Source organism: Denticeps clupeoides, chromosome 7, assembly GCF_900700375.1.
Source record: "Denticeps clupeoides chromosome 7, fDenClu1.1, whole genome shotgun sequence".
NCBI classification, from domain to species: domain Eukaryota; kingdom Metazoa; phylum Chordata; class Actinopteri; order Clupeiformes; family Denticipitidae; genus Denticeps; species Denticeps clupeoides.
The window spans coordinates 5,598,292-5,616,968 of record NC_041713.1 but is presented as its reverse complement, the minus strand read 5'-3'; the positions used below and the strand labels follow the sequence as shown (position 1 = coordinate 5,616,968).

Genomic DNA, 18,677 nt, shown 5'->3' with positions numbered 1-18,677 from the left:
TATTGAGCGTTCAACATTTGACCACCATGCATGGATTTTCACAATGCAACACTGGCATGATGACAAGGAGGATCTTTTGGCTGACTTCGAATGTGTGTGAATGGTAAAGGAATCGACTTGAGATCCCTTTCAGCAAAATATCTCAGAAAAGTACTCATAAAAATTTGCCACTTTTTTTGTTTTTAAAGATTTTCATTGTGAAACACTGCAGCACAGCACATGGTGACACAACGAAAAGTGTCCTCTGCTTTTAACCATCAACCATCAGGTTCAAACCCCACTTAATACCATTGTGTCCCTGAGCAAGACACTTAACCCTAAGTGTCTCCAGGGGGACTGTCCCTGTCACTACTCATTGTACGTTGGTCTGGACTTCATTTCAAGTTCCACACTGACAGGTTCTCCTAAACCATGGAATTAAACACCACAATCTATACTAGAATAGATTGTGTTCCTGTTTTTTCTTAAAAAAAAAATAAAATCTATCAATTATCACGTCACTTTATAGTTCATTTTTAATAATAGAAAAGTATGGCAACACATAACAAGGTTAATTTAATGTACAGTACATATGATTACAATGTATATTCCCTTTTAAAAAATAAATTAAAACAAACATATTTGCATTGTCTTTTTCGTAACCAATAAATGTTATTCCACCCAAATTCTTCAAAGGGAGACAGTGTTTGAGGAACTACCTAAAAGGTAAAATAATATATCCTAAAAAATAATTTAGAAGACTAATTGGCTAGGGAAAACCTGAAAATCTTTCAGATTTTTTCTGAAATCTATTCAGTCTTATGACAACTTTTTTTCAAACAGGAGTAATCAACTTCAGTCCCAATCTGTAGAATAAGGGTGGAATTATCCTTATACATATTCAAGTGAACTGAAACAAACGCAGAGACAAGGTCTGTGACCATGCAGTCCTGAATTACAGTAAAAAAAAAAAAAAAACTAAATTAGCATCAGTAGTGCCTTAACAAGCCTCAATTGTTTCTCATTGCAACAGAGATGACTACGTCCATTATCTTTCATCCTTGATTCCTTCAGGTCAGCATGTCCATGGCCTTCTGTGTGAAACCCGTTGATTTTTGTTGTTGTTGTTTTTTTAACAGAACATTGCTTTCAGTCACACCTTCTTGACACAAAATGTGACCTTCTGAAAGGCACAGTTGCAATAGAACGGAACATAAGAACAGCGGGTTCCTGTAGTGCTACACTATAATTCATCTGCCCTATTTAAGCAAACACGCAGGGTGCGTTGGAAAGTGGAATGGAGGGGAAATCTAAATGCCTAGATGCCGCACTACGTGCTGCATTTCAACGGCAATATGCGAGTCACAAATACGCCTTGGGACGGAGTTTACATTCACCAGTGCAAAATCAAATACTAGCCTCCTACATTGGTACAAGCCATAATGCCATTCAAATGGAGTCTGACATTTTCTGAGGGCACTCCTTATCCATGGGGACTAAGCATCAAGGTTAAGGGCGTGTGTGTGTGTGTCTGTGTGAATTGTATTAAGCCCTTTAAGACAAAGATCCCACTAGACTGTGGTAAAGTAGATGCCTCGTTAAATCCGCTTTTTTCATTAACACCAAAGCACCGCAGTGTGTCCTTTCTGGAGTGCCCTTTCTCAACGACAAATGTGTTAAAAAGACGCAAATACAGCAAGGATCCAAGACGCTGGACTGGACTACCTGCACACATTTCCAGCACCTTCAGCGATTCTGAAATTGTTCGGTGGCAGGTGTAATAATGTAATGCCCCAGCTCTACCTTTTACACAGACATCGGGCTGCTTATGCTGTCAGTTCGGGGGGGTAAGTCATTTCTACAAGACAGAGAGGCAAATTAAAGGCTCAAGGTACACAATCAGACCTATGATCTAGCAGATGGACCTATAACTGGATCTATCCGAACTTGACACACACAAACACACTCACTCTAAATCACAGATACACACAAAAAACATAATGAATGTCAAGGAACGTTGTGGGTCTCTGACGTCAGTTCTTACGCACAGCATCATAACCATAACTATACACATGCCATGCAGTCAAAAGCTTGGACCTATCAGAGGTCTCAAAAAGGCCACGCCCTCCTCTGTGTGAAAGGAACAGTTCACTGCAAATCGGCTCTAGTTCTACAGTAACAATCAGTAGCAATCTTAAGAGGATCTTACGCTTGATCTTTTTTTGCAGTCAAATGATAGGTGATTTCAGCATGCATAATTTCTGTAATTTTCTGGATGTTTGAGAATGTCAGTGAAGAATGTTGTTATGTTACAGTACTTACACCCTGTGGTGTATCACCAGAATTGTACCATCCACCCTCAAATGATCCTAGACCACAGGGGGGAAAATGCTCACATACATACAAAAATAATACATACACACCCATACACGGTTTCAGGAGTGCAACTGAAGACCGAACTTCACTGAAACTCAGGACATTTCTTTTTTCTTTGGGACTAATGCACTTGCACATTCATGAGGCATGATTCTGTGTGTGTTGTAAGTGTATTTGTGTGTGTGTGGACGGACTGGTAGAAGCTGCGGACACTCTACGGGCGTTGACTCCGCTCAGCACAGTGCTGGAACTGGGCGAAGCTGAGGAAGACCTGCTCCAGGGAGATCTGGCTCACGCAGTAATCTTCTACACAGTACTTCTCTTTAGCTGCCTCCAGTGTCCCAAAAACCTGGGGGAATTAAAAAAAATAAAATATATATATATTCAGGTCTGCCAAAAACCCATAATCATTACACACTGTGGCATCACCTCATTCCATAAATGGGTTTTACCTGTGCCCAGGTGAGGCTTTTGTCAGTCAGGTGGTAGTGTACCATGCCTTGGTGTTCATCTTTCAACAGACTCCCTGAAGGAAACCAAAGACACACAAGTAATGACAAGTGAAAGTGAAGTGATTGCCATTGTGAAACACTGCAGCACAGCACACGGTGACACAACGAAATGTGTCCTCTGCATTTAACCCATCACCCTTAGTGAGCAGTGGGCAGCCATGACAGGTGCCCAGGGAGCAGTGTACGGGGACAGTGCTTTGCTCAGTGGCACCCTGGCGGTTCGGGATTCAAACCCACAACCTTCCGATTATGGGTCTGCTTCCTTACCCACTAGGCCCCCCAAACATAAAAATGACTTATTTATAAATCTAATTTATTTTAGCAAGCTTTGCTAATGCTCTGGCTAAAGTTAGCATTAAGCAACCTGTTCTTGAACTAATTTTGAAATGTGAAAACTGTGCCTTTCCCCCCACAACGCTGGGCTAATCTAGTTTGCTAAGAGTATTTGAGGGGCCTGAACAGGTTCATCATGCTAATCTAATGAATAGCGATCTATGGTGGATTAGAAATCTAATTAAATGCCAATTTACATGGCACCAGATTTGAACAATACTTGGTCTGTATTGCAACGTGCAAGATTTTGCTTTATGAACATTTACAGTAAGCAACAGTCAATATGATCCTTAACACCAGGTCACAGCACTTGGAAAATTGTGAAACACTCGTTTTCTTTGGATTTTAGGTCAATCACCCCCCCATTTTGGTCTCTTTTCCTTTTCCATCAGTACTGATAGCACTAACATAACCACCACCCCCACCCCCCATATACTCTTACACCCTTGTCAATAAATACAGACCTGGGAAGGTGCTTTCAATGAAGTCTTTAAAAAGCTGGAGGTCTGTTTCTTCTGACTCAAAGTCCACTCGAACCTTGGCCAGGAGTGTGTAGCCACTCCCAAATTTACTCTTCAGATGCTGTGGGCTGCCCAGACACTTGAACTGACCATTCACCATCACTGCCAGACGAGTGCACAGCGCCTCACACTCCTCCATACTAGGCAGTGAGCATAAATGTAACAGAGTGAGATCACTTTAAACTATAGTGAAGGTCAGAATAAGCTTCAGTTGGGGGTGTGCTGCTCATGCTGACCTGTGAGAAGTGATGATGATGGCTTTGCCGGACTCTCGAGTTCGGGTCACTGCGTCCCACAACAGGCGCCGTGCCACTGGATCCATGCCAGTTGACGGCTCGTCCAGAAAGATGACTGGTGGTCCACCAATCAGAGCAATGCCTGCACTGAGTTTCCTCTTGTTTCCTCCACTGCAAAACACAAATGCAACTTAACCTGCATTTTCTTTTTTTCAAATTGGTCCAAAAATAACTACTAGCAGTGTACACAAATCATAAAATATATTTTCTTGTGTGTTGTACCTGTAATTTCGGACCAATCTGTCTGCATGTGGCTCCAACAGTAAGGAGCGCAGGACGTTGTCCACACAGCCAGCCACATATCTCTCCGGGACGCCCCTGAGGCGTGCGTACATGCTCAGAGTCTCCCGCCCAGTCATGTGATCCAGCACCGCATCAAACTGAGGGCAGTAGCCAATCCGCTGTTGGACCTGCCGATCAGAATGCATTGCATTGGTTCAACTGATCCACTGATCCAGATTTTGTTCAGTTTCGCTCGCCCCCTCACCTTCTTGATGTCCCTGAGGATGCTGTACCCATCAATGTAGGCATCCCCGGCACTAACGGTTTCATCTCCTGTCAGCATTTTAAAGGTGGTTGTTTTACCAGCACCATTGAATCCCAGCAGCCCGAAGCACTCGCCACGACTGACGGCCAGGGAAAGGCGGTCCACTGCCAACAGAGACTGGCCGCCACAATATACCTTTGTATACACACATACGTGTGGTTAGGACAGCACCACAGACTGTACATCAGTCACTTGACCTCAGACAATGCAGTACAGTACCTTACTGAGCTCCTGTAGGATCAGGGGGCTACCCATCATGGACTCCACAGCAGGCTGACACTGGAGGACACGCTTCCTCTCCTCAGCCACATCCCCATCTTCCTGCTGTGTGTCAGACTGCAGAGCCTACATGTATGTATGCACAAGTTCACAAAAATGAAGGGTTACAATTTTAAAGTTTAAATTTTAAAATTTACTGCTCTGCATGAATTATGACTTATTGTTTAATTTGCATTACATCCTATATGGACCTGCACGCTTTATGACCAAATTATCACAAGTGAAATGAAAAACACTCGTACTAATGTTAAATAATATCACAAACTGACAATGGTCCTGCAGTGGCTAGAATTAGCGATTGCCTTGGAAAGAGACTTTGGATATAGTATTAGAGGACCACAAAATTTCATGTCAGGGGACTATTAAAGCCACAAACATTGTCTGTTATCTCCCAAACCATGTCACCTTTCTCCTTGTCCTGCAGATGGCACTGAAGAGCTTTTGTACCGTCTGGAGCTCAATGGCGAAGAGCAGCATGATGAATACCAAACCCTGAACTGCCATGGCAAGCAGGAAACGTCCAGTGCCCGGCGTGGACATAGAGAAGTAGTTCTCCTGGTATGTCAAATCTAAGAGGATACATTTATGGATTAAAACACGCACACACACATCAGTTTGTCAATATCACACATTTCAGAAGTCATGACACATTAACTAAAAAGGACCAGAAGGACTTATGGCATTTATCAGACACCCTTATCCAGAGCAACGTACAATCAGTAGTTACAGCAACAGTCCCCCTGGACCACAATGGCCTTAAATGGGATTTGAACCTATGACTCTTCTGACTGGGAACTAGCAGTTAAGGAAGCGGACCGGTAATCAGAATCATGAGCCACCAAAGGTGCCACTGAGCAAAGCACAGTCACCACACACTGTTCCACGGGCGCCTGTCATGGCTGTTCACTAAGGGTGATGGTTATAAGCAGAGGACACATTTCGTTGTGTGTACAGTGTGCTGTGCATTCACTTTCACATTTATTTCTGGTTTATAGGCTGGTGTGTTACCTTCTAGGCTTCTACCACCCTCACCACATACTCACTCCAATACTTGCAGATGGCCTCTGTGACTGCACTGCTTGTGCAGAAGTTGATGAGCTCGTAGTTCTGATAGAACTGGCTGAAAGACATTCCCAAGCAGTAGTTGGGGAAAATAAGGAAGACCTTGTCCAGGATGCGAGACAGGTCCTGCAAGCCAAGTTCTGATGGATGGAACGATAGAATCGAGAATATTAACACAAAAGGTATACATAAAAAAAACAGTATTAGTGCTACCATTAAACAGAGGTGAGTATATTAGCCCAAATCTTTACCGCTACTTTAGAATATTATATTTGTAAAATAATTTGTAATATTATTTTGTAAAAAGTTTAACTCAATGCTAGTGTGTGGGGAAGAAAAAAAAAGAGCAGCGAAACATCAGTAATTCAAGTTGAGAACTACGGTCTGTCTCACTGCTCCCATTCCAGTCCAAGTCGAATGAAAAGGTGGTTTTCAAACAGGTTTGGACCAAATCATTCGGTCTACCAAAGCTGCGCTGTTATCTCGTAACCGAACCTCTAAGAGCTCAGTCTCAGCTGCTTTTGATATGGTAAACAGCCACAATCTGCTGTGCACATTTGGGTTTCAAATCGTACCCTGTGGCAGCTTCTTCGATGGCACATGGCAGGGGTAAAAAATAAAAATAAAAAATCCTACAGAAGGTAAATACCTCCTCATTGCGTCAACATTATCTGAAAAAACAAAGCTACCAACAGAGCGGCTACATCGCTCTACATCTTCACTTGATGACTAATGAATTCAAATTTCTACTTGGTAAAATAGTCGCTTTGGATAAAATGCGAAATGAACATAATGTTTTGTAATGTCATTAAAGAACTTTTTGCGACTGCTGTAGAGGAAGAAGGAACACTGAGGTCAGCCTGTTGCTAACCTGGTATTGTCATGATTGTGACTGCCAGGAAGGTGGCGGTGCCAGTGATTATGTTGAAGATGGTGAGGCGGGTGTAGGCAGTGGCTGGCATGGAGAACAGGAAACTGAGCAGGTACATGAGAGGGATCACGGCCCAGCCAAAGAGCAGCAGCATCAGCAACACATCCACCAGGTGACTGTGGTCCACAAAGGCCTTCACCGCAAATACCCTGAACACCACCTGTATCAAGTAGTAAGTCAAATTATGTTAAAACCAACCAACCAACCAACCAACCAACCAACCAGGTAACAGGTCTTTAAATTACAAAAACCATACTGACCAGCATGAGCAAACATGGTAGCATGAAGTTGATGAGATCCCACAGAAGAGCAGAAAACCAGTAGTTGGACAGGTAGACCCCGCTGACCTGCTGGACGTGCTTGGACTTAATTGAGCGTTCGGTCACCAAGAGCAGAGCAAAAGTGCTGGACAGAGATGCCATGCCATACATGAGGTTTATAGCAATGGCGAAGCCAGTCTGACCTCTGAATCAGGGAGAGAAATTTTTTTTTTTTTAAACAAACGTGGCAACAGATGCATTTAACATCATTGGTCAAATGCACACTCACTCGTTGAGCTGGCTTTGTGCCCTTTCTGACATGTTGCGGGGCATCGGGGCATTTGTGGTGTGAATTGAAGCATTGGGCCCGGCCAGCAGCCTGTAGATAGCGTTGTCAACCAACATCAGGGCGGTTGACGGTGTGTGGTAGCCCTGGTTGTTGAAGTATGCTGTCGCCTCGGTGGAGGTCCGTCTTACTCCTCTGAAAGCCACACCAACTACACAGTGCTCATTGAAGGCTCCGCCCTCCTCCTCAGCATTCTTCAGTACGTAGTCACTGAAATCTGCAGACAAATGCAAAAACATTATTAAAAAGCAATATCTGAGTAGATCTGTTTAATTTACCAATGCAAAATAAATTTCCAAATGGAATCCTTGCAATATTTATCTTATTTTTTGTGATGCTATTACCTCTGTTTTTGCTATTACCTTCTGCTTCTGTCCACTTTCTGCAGTGACTAGTGCAATTTCCCACTTGTGGGACTAATAAAGGTTTATCTTATCTTATCTTATATTCTTAGCACAAACACAGTTGACCTCAGACATTGGGCTACGTAACCCCAAACAAGTAATGTCTACAGAAGGACAAAAGAAGAAGTGAAAGAGAATGAAAGCTGATTTTCTTTATTCATTAGAGAGTGTAAATAAATGACTACATTGTCCCATAGAGGAATAGAAAACACTTATCCAGCAAATTTAAATCAGAAAAATGCATTTATAGAGACAAAAAAAAAACCAAAAAATAAAAAACATAAAAGTCATCTTGCATAGCTTGCAACCTTTCATAATAGTCAAGATATATATGATTATCTATAAAACTTGAACATTCAAACACAATCCACTTGTACTGGGCATAGGTTCTAACCTGTGATGTTTGCAGCGATTGCCCCCTGGTCAAGCAGGTGGGATGTGTAGGCTTGAGCTAAAGCGGAGGCCAGGGGTCCACCGCTGCCTTCCAGGGCCACTGGAACGTGGGTGGGGCCATAACTGTTGAGGGCCAGCTGCAGTGGCGGGGTGTCCTGCCACCCTGGTAATGTACGTGCCACCATTAACGCCACCACAGTAAAAACCAGAGGCACCAGGAACTGAGCCACCATCACCTTCCAACTTCTCCAGCCATACAGAGCCCTCTTCAGAAACATGGCGTAGAACTGCTGCACATAGAGTCTGACCTGGAGGCGAATAGAGATTGTGTGTGAGAGAGACAGAAGTTAACAACAAGACAGTGCTGGAGTAAGAAAAAAAAGAAAGAAGTGTAATTTAAAGACAGTACCAGTATATGCTGCTTTAGAGACCTTACACTGGTATAATAAAGAAGGGTCTGTTACGAACTTGCAGACATTGTTGGTAAAAATAGAATACAATGCTGGTATAGTACAGACCTGTATGATTCATAATCCGTGATGGGAATAATGGCATTAAATTAATGGTGTGATTGGAGTGGCAAAGCATTTTTCTTATATTTTTTGTCTTACGCTTCATCAAAACAAGTGGCCAAGAACATTGAATTATAATTCTGTTACTCAGTTACTAACTCAGCTACTTTTTGAAGAAGTAACTAAAACTAAATACTTTCTAAAAGTAATGTGCCCAACACTGATCATAACGGCCACACTTGTAAAGTACAGTAGGATGTGGTATCATATAGGACAATGCAGAGTGAGTTCAGTACTTGCCCCAGTGTTGAGTTTGATGTTGGAGCCATCTTCAGAGATAAGTGTACCACTGTCTGTAAAGTCAGTGACATCTGTCATTCCACTGAGGCTGCTAGTGTCGTCTAGGGTCCAGTCGTGGGACCTGCGCTCATGTTGGTACTGAAGTGCCGGCAACTGGATAGCCTGAAGGTCCAAACTGGAGTCCACCAACTTCCCTACCCTACAGAGACGTACATTATATTACTTCCCCACGCATACCAACGTACGTGGTTGAGGCCGGAGAGATGCAGGATCTTGGGAACTCCTACCGGAGAAACACCTCCTCCATAGTGGTGACAGATGCTCCATAGCTGGCAATACCCAGTTCCTCTCGGTTCATCTCCAGCTCAGCAAACAGCAGCTCGAATCTGTCAAAACACACAAATATGTATTCAAGCTGATTTGCAGCCAACGTTGTCAACATGGCAAGTCCTGACCTCACAACACGGAAATTTGTTTTGCGATCAAAGTCTTAATAGCGGGAGTTATCAATCATGCATGTACCGATTAGTGCTCTCTTTGGGGAGTATGAAGGACAGCTCTGCTCCCGCACTGCTCTCCAGAGCGGCGTTTGGGACGTGCAGCTGCACCAGGCGCGTGATTTCGGACACGTTACACAGCGCGTCCTTCACTATCACCATGTGATAACCAGCCCCTGAAAGTGGATTTCACAAAACTTAACTCAATATTTAAACCTGCAGCTTTGACATGATGGTCTGTGTTTTTTTTTTGTTCATTTCCTAACCATATTTATTTTTTAGGAAGAGGGGCGATCCGCAGCACTGCAGCTCTCCGGTGGCCATAATGGCGATGCGGTCACCGAGCAGGTCGGCCTCGTCCATGTGGTGGGTGGTGAGCAGGACGGTGCGCCCGCGTTTCTCTCCCTGCAGCAGGTCCCATGTGGCACGCCGGGCCCAGGGGTCCATACCTGAGGTGGGCTCATCCAACAGCACCACCTGCAGATACAGACTTATTTTAAACAATGTCCACAAACACATGTATGATGTATGGCATGAATTCACAAAAAACATGAATAGTTGATATAGTTTAATGAAGTTTAATGAATTAGGATCGCATCTGTACTAAAATTTGAACAAAGCTATTAATGATTGGATTAAATACGTCCGTGAAGGATCCAGTTCACCCCTGCAGGTGAGGTCTGTCGCATAACCCTATGCCAGCTTACCTTTGAGTCACCAATCAGAGCTATGCCAATTGACAGTTTCCTCTTCATACCCCCCGACAGCGTCTTAGAGCGTGCATGCCGCTTGTCTTCCAGGTTTAAAATGCGGATGATGCGATCCACCTCGTCTGGAATCTTCTCACGTGGATACCCCTTCAGCTTAAGAAAAAATGATGGGTTGAAAAAAAAAACAGAGATGAAGAATAGAATTTGACACTGGAGAGAAAGAGGGTGGGTGTAAGAATGTGTTTTTACCTGGGCATAGAAGAGCAAGTGCTCTTCCACGGTGAGGTTGTCAAAAAGCACGTCGTGCTGTGGGCAGAGACCCAGGCTGCGGCGAATAAGAGCCATGTCTTGAGTGATGTCATAGCCATTAATGTAGGCACGGCCACTAGTGGGCGGGAAAAGACCTGCAGCAGAACACACGGGTCAGTACATTTACACGCAGAAAACACACACACACACACACACACACACACACACGGTAGTAACCTGTCAGCATGGACAGAGTAGTGGACTTCCCAGCTCCATTGTGTCCTAGCAGGACTGTGATCTGTCCTTCGAACATGTTGAGGGTAAGGTCCCTCACTGCCTCTTTGGACTTACTGCCCATCCTGAACACCTGCATTAGCAGGAGACTGGAGTCAGGCACTAAAAAAGGCCATGATTTACACAACTGAACACCCCATAATGTAACTGCTCCTGTCGTCAACCAGGGGTGGATGAAACAAACTTCTTTTGTAGTGAAAGCTGAGGTTACCTTGGCTAGGTGCTTGATCTTTACCCCTGACACTAGGCCAGATGGTTCTTCCTCAAAGAACTCACTCTTCATGGCTTTCTCAGAGTCTTCTTCCTCCTCCTTCTCCTTCAGCATGGCTACACGTGGGGTTCCGCACCAGTAGGACGGCTGGAATCACAGGAATTACAGATACTAAGCATAAATCCTTAAATCATATGGTAAGAATCCTGTCATATTCAAGGACCAGGTGGATCTGAAAAGTTTGCTCAACTCACTTTTTCCATTCATTGGTGAATGGGCCCTATTTTTACTTCTACTACTCTTTTGCTTTCACAGTGTGGCCAGATACCTGACTACACAACAAAAATAATCCAATAACAAACCAAAGCACACAAATAATTGGCTATTTAATTACTGCAACTAACTAAACTCTCAATACCTATTGCTGAATAGCCATTTTCCTCGAAATATCATATTTGAAACCGGAAAATGGCAACACCTGCAGTGCTTTGGTCGCAAATGTATTTGATGTGCTGATGTTCATTTACATTTACAGCATTTATCAGACGCCCTTATCCAGAGCGACTTACAATCAGTAGTTACAGGGACAGTCTCCCTGGAGCAATTTAGGGTTAAGTGTCTTGCTCAGGGACACAATGGTAGTAAGTGGGATTCGAACCTGGGTCTCCTGGTTCATAGGCGAGTGTGTTACCCACTAGGCTACTACCACCCTCATTTCTGTTGCATGTGCAATCACGGTTAATGCAAAATTGAAAGGGTGTATGCTGAAGTGAATTTAACGGTGTGTTTTCATACATACCAGGAGGAAGAAATACCAAGGCAGAGGAACTCCATATTCCCCAGGGAAGACAGCCTCCACATACCACGCCACGAGTCCATATAGCACAGCATCCAACAGGAGCATCGCCATCACCTGCCCCAGTGAGAAGTCATCGTCCACCGTCACTGGCTCAAACATAGTGCTCCACTGGATCCCCGAGCCTGCGGGCACACAAACACAAAATCACGCACATTTACACGAGCGCTAGAACTATGATGCTGAAAAACGTTTGAAAGAGGCAAGAGTGTGACCTTTGCCCTCGAACATTCCAATGAGCTGAGCTCCCATCGCCATGGCAACATTCGAGATGAGACAGGCAGAGGCTTTCTGGGCGTAGCTCAGCAGGTCATAGCGAGGCCAGAGGAAGATGTATGGCAGATAGCTTAGGAAGTACAGGAATCCGCCTGCCGCTGCGGCCACGTTCGCTGCAAAGGGGGGGATGTCAAGTCATCTCAAAAATAAACCCTATTCTGTATGAGGATCCTAAAACTCAAAACACTGTGTCGGCCCTAATTAAACCAATAAAGTCAAGACGTTTCTACTAAAGTTGCCAAATAGCAAAAAAAAATTCTTGTTTAAAAGCAAGCTGGCCTACAGGATCTCTGTCAGGTAGGGTTATAAATGCATGAGAGCACACGCATACTCAGACAGTCCTCACCTCTGCAGAAGAAGGTACTGATCATGAAGCTGAAGCTGACAGTGGACACAGCAAAGACAATAAGGAAGGCAAATACCAGTGTGGGGTCACTGTAGGTCAGGACCGCTCCATTAGGACTAACCTGCCAGGCCCACAGCAAAGCGGACATTAATTTCATGCACACACAAGTTATTCATTTCACACAAAAATTCTGGTTTTATCATTTTTCCGCTGAGCCGGACACACCGTTCACCACCCACACACAGCTTACCGACCTTCACACAGAACAGCAGCGTGATGAAGACTATGGAGACGGAGAGCAGGAGGAAGAACATGAGGAACCAGGCACTCCAGTGCAGCCAGTTACTGAGTCCCATCATCCGCATATACTCCTACACACACACAGACACCATGAGTGATCCTTAATCTCTGCTAAATAGGATTGTGGACATATATATACACACACACATACACACTTTAACCAACTAAAATTAGCTTATTTAACAATATTTTATCTTTAATATGTTATGGAGTAAACTCGAGCTGTTCATCGAGCTGTCTATCAACCTTAATGACCATTTTTTGTGTAACAGTGATATAACAGTCAAAACTGGGGTACCGACTCCTACATAATCTGAATATTCATTGCAATCGTTCAGACCTTGAGAAAAATTGTGCTCTGGGAAGAAAAACTGAGCGGAAATTTGTATAATACTGTTAACCCTTATATGGTCTTGTTTGTGAAGGTGACACACAAACGCACACACCTTGAGCTTGCGTTCTCGCTCCTGCACGACTGCGCGCACGATGTTGAGGGATGTGTAGGTGAAGCTGAGCACCAGCAGGAGAGGCAACTGGTTCTGGATGGCGAGGATGAAAACGTCATAGATGAAGGCGGGGTAGGGGAAGCGCGAAAGCCGGACCTGCGTCTGCGCGAGTACAGACGATGCCAGAGTGTAATTGTGGGCGAGCATGATGGCGCGGTCCACTGCGTACTGAACGGCAAGGAAGCCTTCCCGGTAATATCCTACACAGAGACACAGGGTTCCACTTAATATTGTCACTTATTGTAGAACATACACATACACACCTGGGGTCAAGCGTTAGATGCAATGCAACCCAATGTAACATTTACAGCATTTACCAGACGCCCTTATCCGGAGCGACGTACAATCAGTAGTTACAGGGACAGTCCCCCCCTGGAGCAACTTAGGGTTAAGTGTCTTGCTCAGGGACACAATGGTAGTATGCGTGTTACCCACTAGGCTACTACCACCCCAGTAACAGTGGTCGCCACCGAGGCACCCCCATCCCCACACGCAGCAACACACAACCCACAGCTGCCGCGGTACACACCTGGGGTCCCTCCACCCATGTCGTGCTGTTCCCGTGGCCCTGGCATCTGGAAGAGCGGGAACAGGCTGGCCGTGTGCCAGTCCATGTCATTATTGGGGTTGAGCTCGGAACGTTCTTTGGCCGGAGCAAAGCGAGGGCTGTAGGGGAACCGCAGACGATACCTCACCTGAGAAAGAAAACAAGAATGTTAAGGGTCTCTTATTCAAAACACACACATACACTGTTACGTCCCTGGACGTATGCTCCCACGTGTTCTGTGTGTCTGGCTGTGTTTTTGTGTCCTGTCTCTTTTATGTTGACTTCGTGGGAGGAGTTGAGGCCTACCAGCTCCACCTGCCATCTGCCATTGGTCACCTCCACCTATATAAATATACTTAGGATGGTGTTTGGGAGGTCCCCAGGGTCTGCTAGGCCCTTACGCTTTCGGGAGGTCCCCAGGGTCCACGGAGATCTGCATGGAGCTCCGTTGGGGATCTCATTCGTGTGCCTTGTTGCTTTGTGTGATAGATCCCTTTGTTGTTAGCCTGTTAGCTGTTAGCCTGTTATGTGCCCTTTTTGTTAACTTGTGTGTGTTTGAGTTATCCCCGCTGGACCATCCCTTCCTTTAGGCTGTTTTAATGTTGGTTAGTCCGCTGTTTTATTGTACCTGTTAGCTCACTGTGAATAAAAGCACTGTTTGTACGCTTTGTTTGCTGGTGAGTGTGTAACAGTGGACCTCCTCCTCTCCACACCCTTGTTGCGTTTCTCAGACCCCTAGACAAAGGAACGTGACACACACACACACACACACACACACACACACACACACACACACACCTACCTGTAGTGGAAGTGGCTGGCTGTCATGGGTAAAGGTGTGCTCAAATACGACCGCTGCCAAAATATTTCCTGACTGGGGGTCCGTTTTCACGTAGTCTTCAAACTGTTGTTCAGTCTCGAAACCATGGACTGCACACACAGCGACGACAGAAGGTTAGATAGTGCACTCACGGTGTATAGATCCCCCCCCCCCACACACACACACACACACACACACACTGCAATGCCCCGAGGTAACCTCTGGTCAGAACACACAGCTCTGCTGACTCAGAGAAAAACGAAACTTCCACGCCATGCGTGTGAGTGTGTGGCCCGTCAGCTGCTGCTCTTTCTTCCTCTTTTGGCTGAATTTCTCCAACACGGAGAAACTGGCCACGCTGCAGGGCATATATTACGACAACCGGACAATAACCCACGGGGCACTGTGTATACATGCCATGCCATGGCATTCCTGAGCTTCCCTGTATGTACATTTATTTCAGTTTGGCACAAATTGCATTAAACATATTGTCCGTGAATTGTACCCACCGGAGGTGATTATCCTGGACCCCAGAATGTTCTGCACATCCTCAGCTACCTGTCGCACCACGCTGACGTTGCCGGGCACGTACGCCAGCTGATAGCGAAACAAGGATACTTGAAAGGGCAGCGCGTCGACGGAGAAGCTGGGGTAGTGGGTGGCGTTGGGGTAATGTGTGGAAGGCACGCGCTGCCGCAGGACGATCAGGATGGCGGAGAAGAGCAGCGGCAGAGCCACTTCAACCAGGGTCACCAGCTTCTGTCGCTTCTACACACACACACACACAAACAGAAACGAAACATACATTACCATACACAAGCAACGACCGTCCATACGCATATTTTATGACACCACCAATCCGTTTATCAAATTTGTCTGCCCATGTAAGCAGAGGTGGCCTAGCGGTTAAGGAAATGGCCCCGTAATCAGAAGGTTGCCGGTTCAAATCCCAATCCGCAAAGGTGCCACTGAGGTGCCACCGAGCTAAGCACCGTCCCCACACGCTGCTCCCCGGGCACCTGTCATGGCTGCCCACTGTTCACCAAGAGTGATGGTTAAGAGCAGAGGACACATTTCACTGTGTGAACCGTGTGCTGTGCTGCTGTGTATCACAATGACAATCACTTCACTTTATTTTTACAGCATTTTTCAGACGCCCTTATCCAGAGCGACTTACAGTCAGTAGTTACAGGGACAGTCCCCCTGGAGCAACTTAGGGTTAAGTGTCTTGCTCAGGGACACAATGGTAGTAAGTGGGATTCGAACCCGGGTCTTCTGGTTCATAGGCGAGTGTGTTACCCACTAGGCTACTACCACCCCACTTTATGTCCATGTATCATGAGATTTTCTACAAAAGTCTTATAAATGTACTTAAAATGTCATTTATGAACATGGCACTCTCTTGAGAGAGGTGGTGCGAGGGACCGTTTTTAACATCTAGAAGTTACATGCTGCATATTTAAGGTGTAACGTGAGGTGGAAGGCAGTAACAGGAACACGCCTGGAGTTCAATTCACCACCGTTTCCACATACCCTCCAAACCAAATTTAAGACCTTCGACCATTGGACTCTGTCTCCTAGCAACCACGGCTGAAGCAGGGTGGAAGTGGAACACACACATTTTTTGCCATTGTGCAATGCTACTTATAAAGAGTTGCTAAAGGCTGATAAATATCTTACAAGCGAGGAAAAAAGCACAGTGAACAAACCAAGCAAACCACAATCTTAAAACAGGCACATATGCCTGTTTACCTTTTATTCATAAAACAAAAGGTATAATCTACCAGCTGGAACTGCCATTCCTTGGAATGTTTGCATAAATGCTATGGGGGGGGTCTGTGTGAGACATTATTTCAATATGTGGTATACTGTGTATACTGTTGTACTGACAATAAACCAACTCTATACCAATGCCCTAATCTATTCAGAGATCCGGGGTGGAACGTTGGAATGGTGCTACTTGTTCTACATACCGAGTCTTTAATAGGACGAAATATGAAAGAAAGTGAAGTGATTGTCACACGTGATACACAGCAGCACAGCACACAGTGCACCCAGTGAAATTTGTCCTCTGCATTTAACCCATCACCCTGAGTGGGCAGCCATGACAGGTGCCCGGGGAGCAGTGTGTGGGGACGGTGCTTTGCTCAGTGGCACCTCAGTGGTACCTTGACAGATCGGTCCGCTTCCTTAACCGCTAGGCCACCACTGCCCCAAATATGAGACATGAAACTAAATATCTTTGTAATAGATGAAAGTTCAAACCCCAATTACTAACATTTGAACTGGTTATTGTAAGTAGGTGAAGGGCATCAGCGGACCGAAATTAAACCTAGAGGCAGTTAACAGATCTTGTACCATGTCAACACAAGTATATTCCGGTCTTATTATCCGGTCCACACTTATGACTGAGTAATAATGATATTATTCATCACTGTGGAATATGATATGTTATATGCCACTTTCTGACATTTATAAGTATGTATATGTATATGAGGTACCAGTAAAAATGCAGTAGATGCTTTATGCCTTTTTGGTTGTGACCAAAGAGGGGGAAAAAAGTATTGATATCAGCTGACATTTCATCCGCAGGTGCCATTCTTAATGATGATTAGTTCGCTAACGATATTATATTACTTTTGTATTATTGAAGTATGCCTGCGGTGGGCTGGTGCCTCGCCCTGGGTGACTCCCAACCCTGCGCCCAATGTCCTGGGAACGGCTCCGGCACCCGGGGAGTAAGCGGTTATGGATCGTGAGCATGTGAGTCCGAGTTGTGAATTACTAAATCTACGCATTGAACGGGTTGTTGCTTGTTTTTCTAAGCATTTCACAGCCAAACACATCATTTATGGATGTTAAAAAGGAGCTCTGTTGCCAGTGCAAACGGCTGGCGCATGTGTCACACGAACACACACCCGACAGACAGACAGACAGACAGACAGACTCGCCTGCTGAATGCAGTTCTTCCAGAGCAGCAGGCCAAACTGCCTGAGCAGAGACATCGTTGGGATGGAGGCGGTGCTGAACAGGACCAGCCGGGACCAAATCAACCTGGAGGAGAGATGGGAGAGGGGGCGTCAGGTACCCGAGGCGTCTGACCCTGTCAGATGAGCTCCGGTGACGTCACACGCATCGAAAAAAAACAAAACAAAAAAAAAACAAGTCACTTAAAACCACGGGAGCCGAGCCGGCCTGGTCAGTTCGACTGGTTCTCAAAATGTGGCACAAACAAAGCAAAGCGCCGAGTCGACCAGGAAGCCGCACAAAAAAAATTTTTTTGCGCAGCTTTCATTTACTACAAAGACGACGGTGACCCCAGCCGGGGTCAAAGGTCCCCATGCCACGGCCCTGCGGTCAAGGGACAACCGTCGTTACGATCCTCACACACTTCTTACCATTCTTCGCCGTGCGCACGGTCCACGCGTCTTCCGCGTTCGTGTTTATCGCGACAGATTGAAAAGAAAAAGAATGCGCTCGCCGTCTCCACTTCCGTCGCAACACGGCGAGGCGTATGTTTACGGTGCGTGTCGCAAGGGTGGCAGACGGTGCACGCTATATTTATATGGAGTTTTATTCCGATTTTTATTCCGGGAGCGAGCGCCTGCGCGGCCTTCCTATTGGCCGAGCAAAACGTCCCTCAGTCAAACGTCCAGTTCCTGCAGGTGAAGACTGCGCGAAACGTGCGAATTTGCCACATTGCGGCTTATCCCACACGCACAATCACGTTTGGACCATATATATATATATATATATTTATTTATATAAAAAGAAAAAAAAGGGACTTACTGTGACAGGGATCGCCTCGGTATTTTATTCCCCTCATATGTTACCCAGTCCCGTCGTTCCTGGTCATTACCGCGGTGCGGACGCTCGCCGGCGCGACATGAGGGCACGTAGACGCCGTCTTTCCGCCTCGGACGTGGCCGGACGAGGAAAAAGGGGAGCTGGGTGATGGAGCTCCCGGGAGCCTTCGGATGGACCCGCCTCACACGAAAACACGGCGTCACGTGA

General features: G+C 45.6%; 1 protein-coding gene across 2 annotated transcripts; it reads right to left on the bottom strand.

Moving 5' to 3' along the window:
• Nucleotides 1-497: 497 nt before the first annotated feature.
• abca3b (ATP-binding cassette, sub-family A (ABC1), member 3b) lies at nucleotides 498-18,677 on the bottom strand. Of its 2 annotated transcripts, none has more exons than XM_028987540.1 (31): nucleotides 18,453-18,677; nucleotides 17,615-17,717; nucleotides 15,173-15,431; nucleotides 14,646-14,773; nucleotides 13,826-13,991; nucleotides 13,237-13,496; nucleotides 12,745-12,861; nucleotides 12,491-12,611; nucleotides 12,084-12,257; nucleotides 11,812-11,993; nucleotides 11,013-11,159; nucleotides 10,745-10,874; nucleotides 10,508-10,662; nucleotides 10,256-10,411; nucleotides 9,815-10,025; nucleotides 9,574-9,724; nucleotides 9,339-9,437; nucleotides 9,052-9,250; nucleotides 8,241-8,547; nucleotides 7,386-7,659; nucleotides 7,097-7,301; nucleotides 6,777-6,996; nucleotides 5,887-6,045; nucleotides 5,249-5,412; nucleotides 4,784-4,909; nucleotides 4,505-4,699; nucleotides 4,240-4,427; nucleotides 3,958-4,128; nucleotides 3,665-3,861; nucleotides 2,808-2,881; nucleotides 498-2,704 (listed from the first exon to the last, which is right to left on the bottom strand). In XM_028987540.1, exons 2-31 carry the CDS (start codon nucleotides 17,666-17,668, stop codon nucleotides 2,570-2,572), a joined length of 5,124 nt encoding a protein of 1,707 aa, XP_028843373.1. In that variant the 5' UTR covers nucleotides 17,669-17,717; nucleotides 18,453-18,677; the 3' UTR covers nucleotides 498-2,569. The 2 variants fall into 2 exon arrangements, with proteins under 2 accessions (XP_028843373.1, XP_028843374.1); XM_028987541.1 differs by lacking the exon at nucleotides 18,453-18,677 and adding an exon at nucleotides 18,062-18,223.

Bases quoted from the DNA above. Each gene is read 5' to 3' on its own strand.
- abca3b (XM_028987540.1), bottom strand. From the start codon at position 17,668: ATGTCTCTGCTCAGGCAGTTTGGCCTGCTGCTCTGGAAGAACTGCATT. The intron at 12,612-12,744 runs GTCGGTAAGCTG...TGGGCCTGGCAG, and splicing joins CGCTGCTGTTCTGTGTGAAG to GTTAGTCCTAATGGAGCGGT. The intron at 11,994-12,083 runs GTCACACTCTTG...GTGTGCCCGCAG, and splicing joins TGGAATGTTCGAGGGCAAAG to GCTCGGGGATCCAGTGGAGC.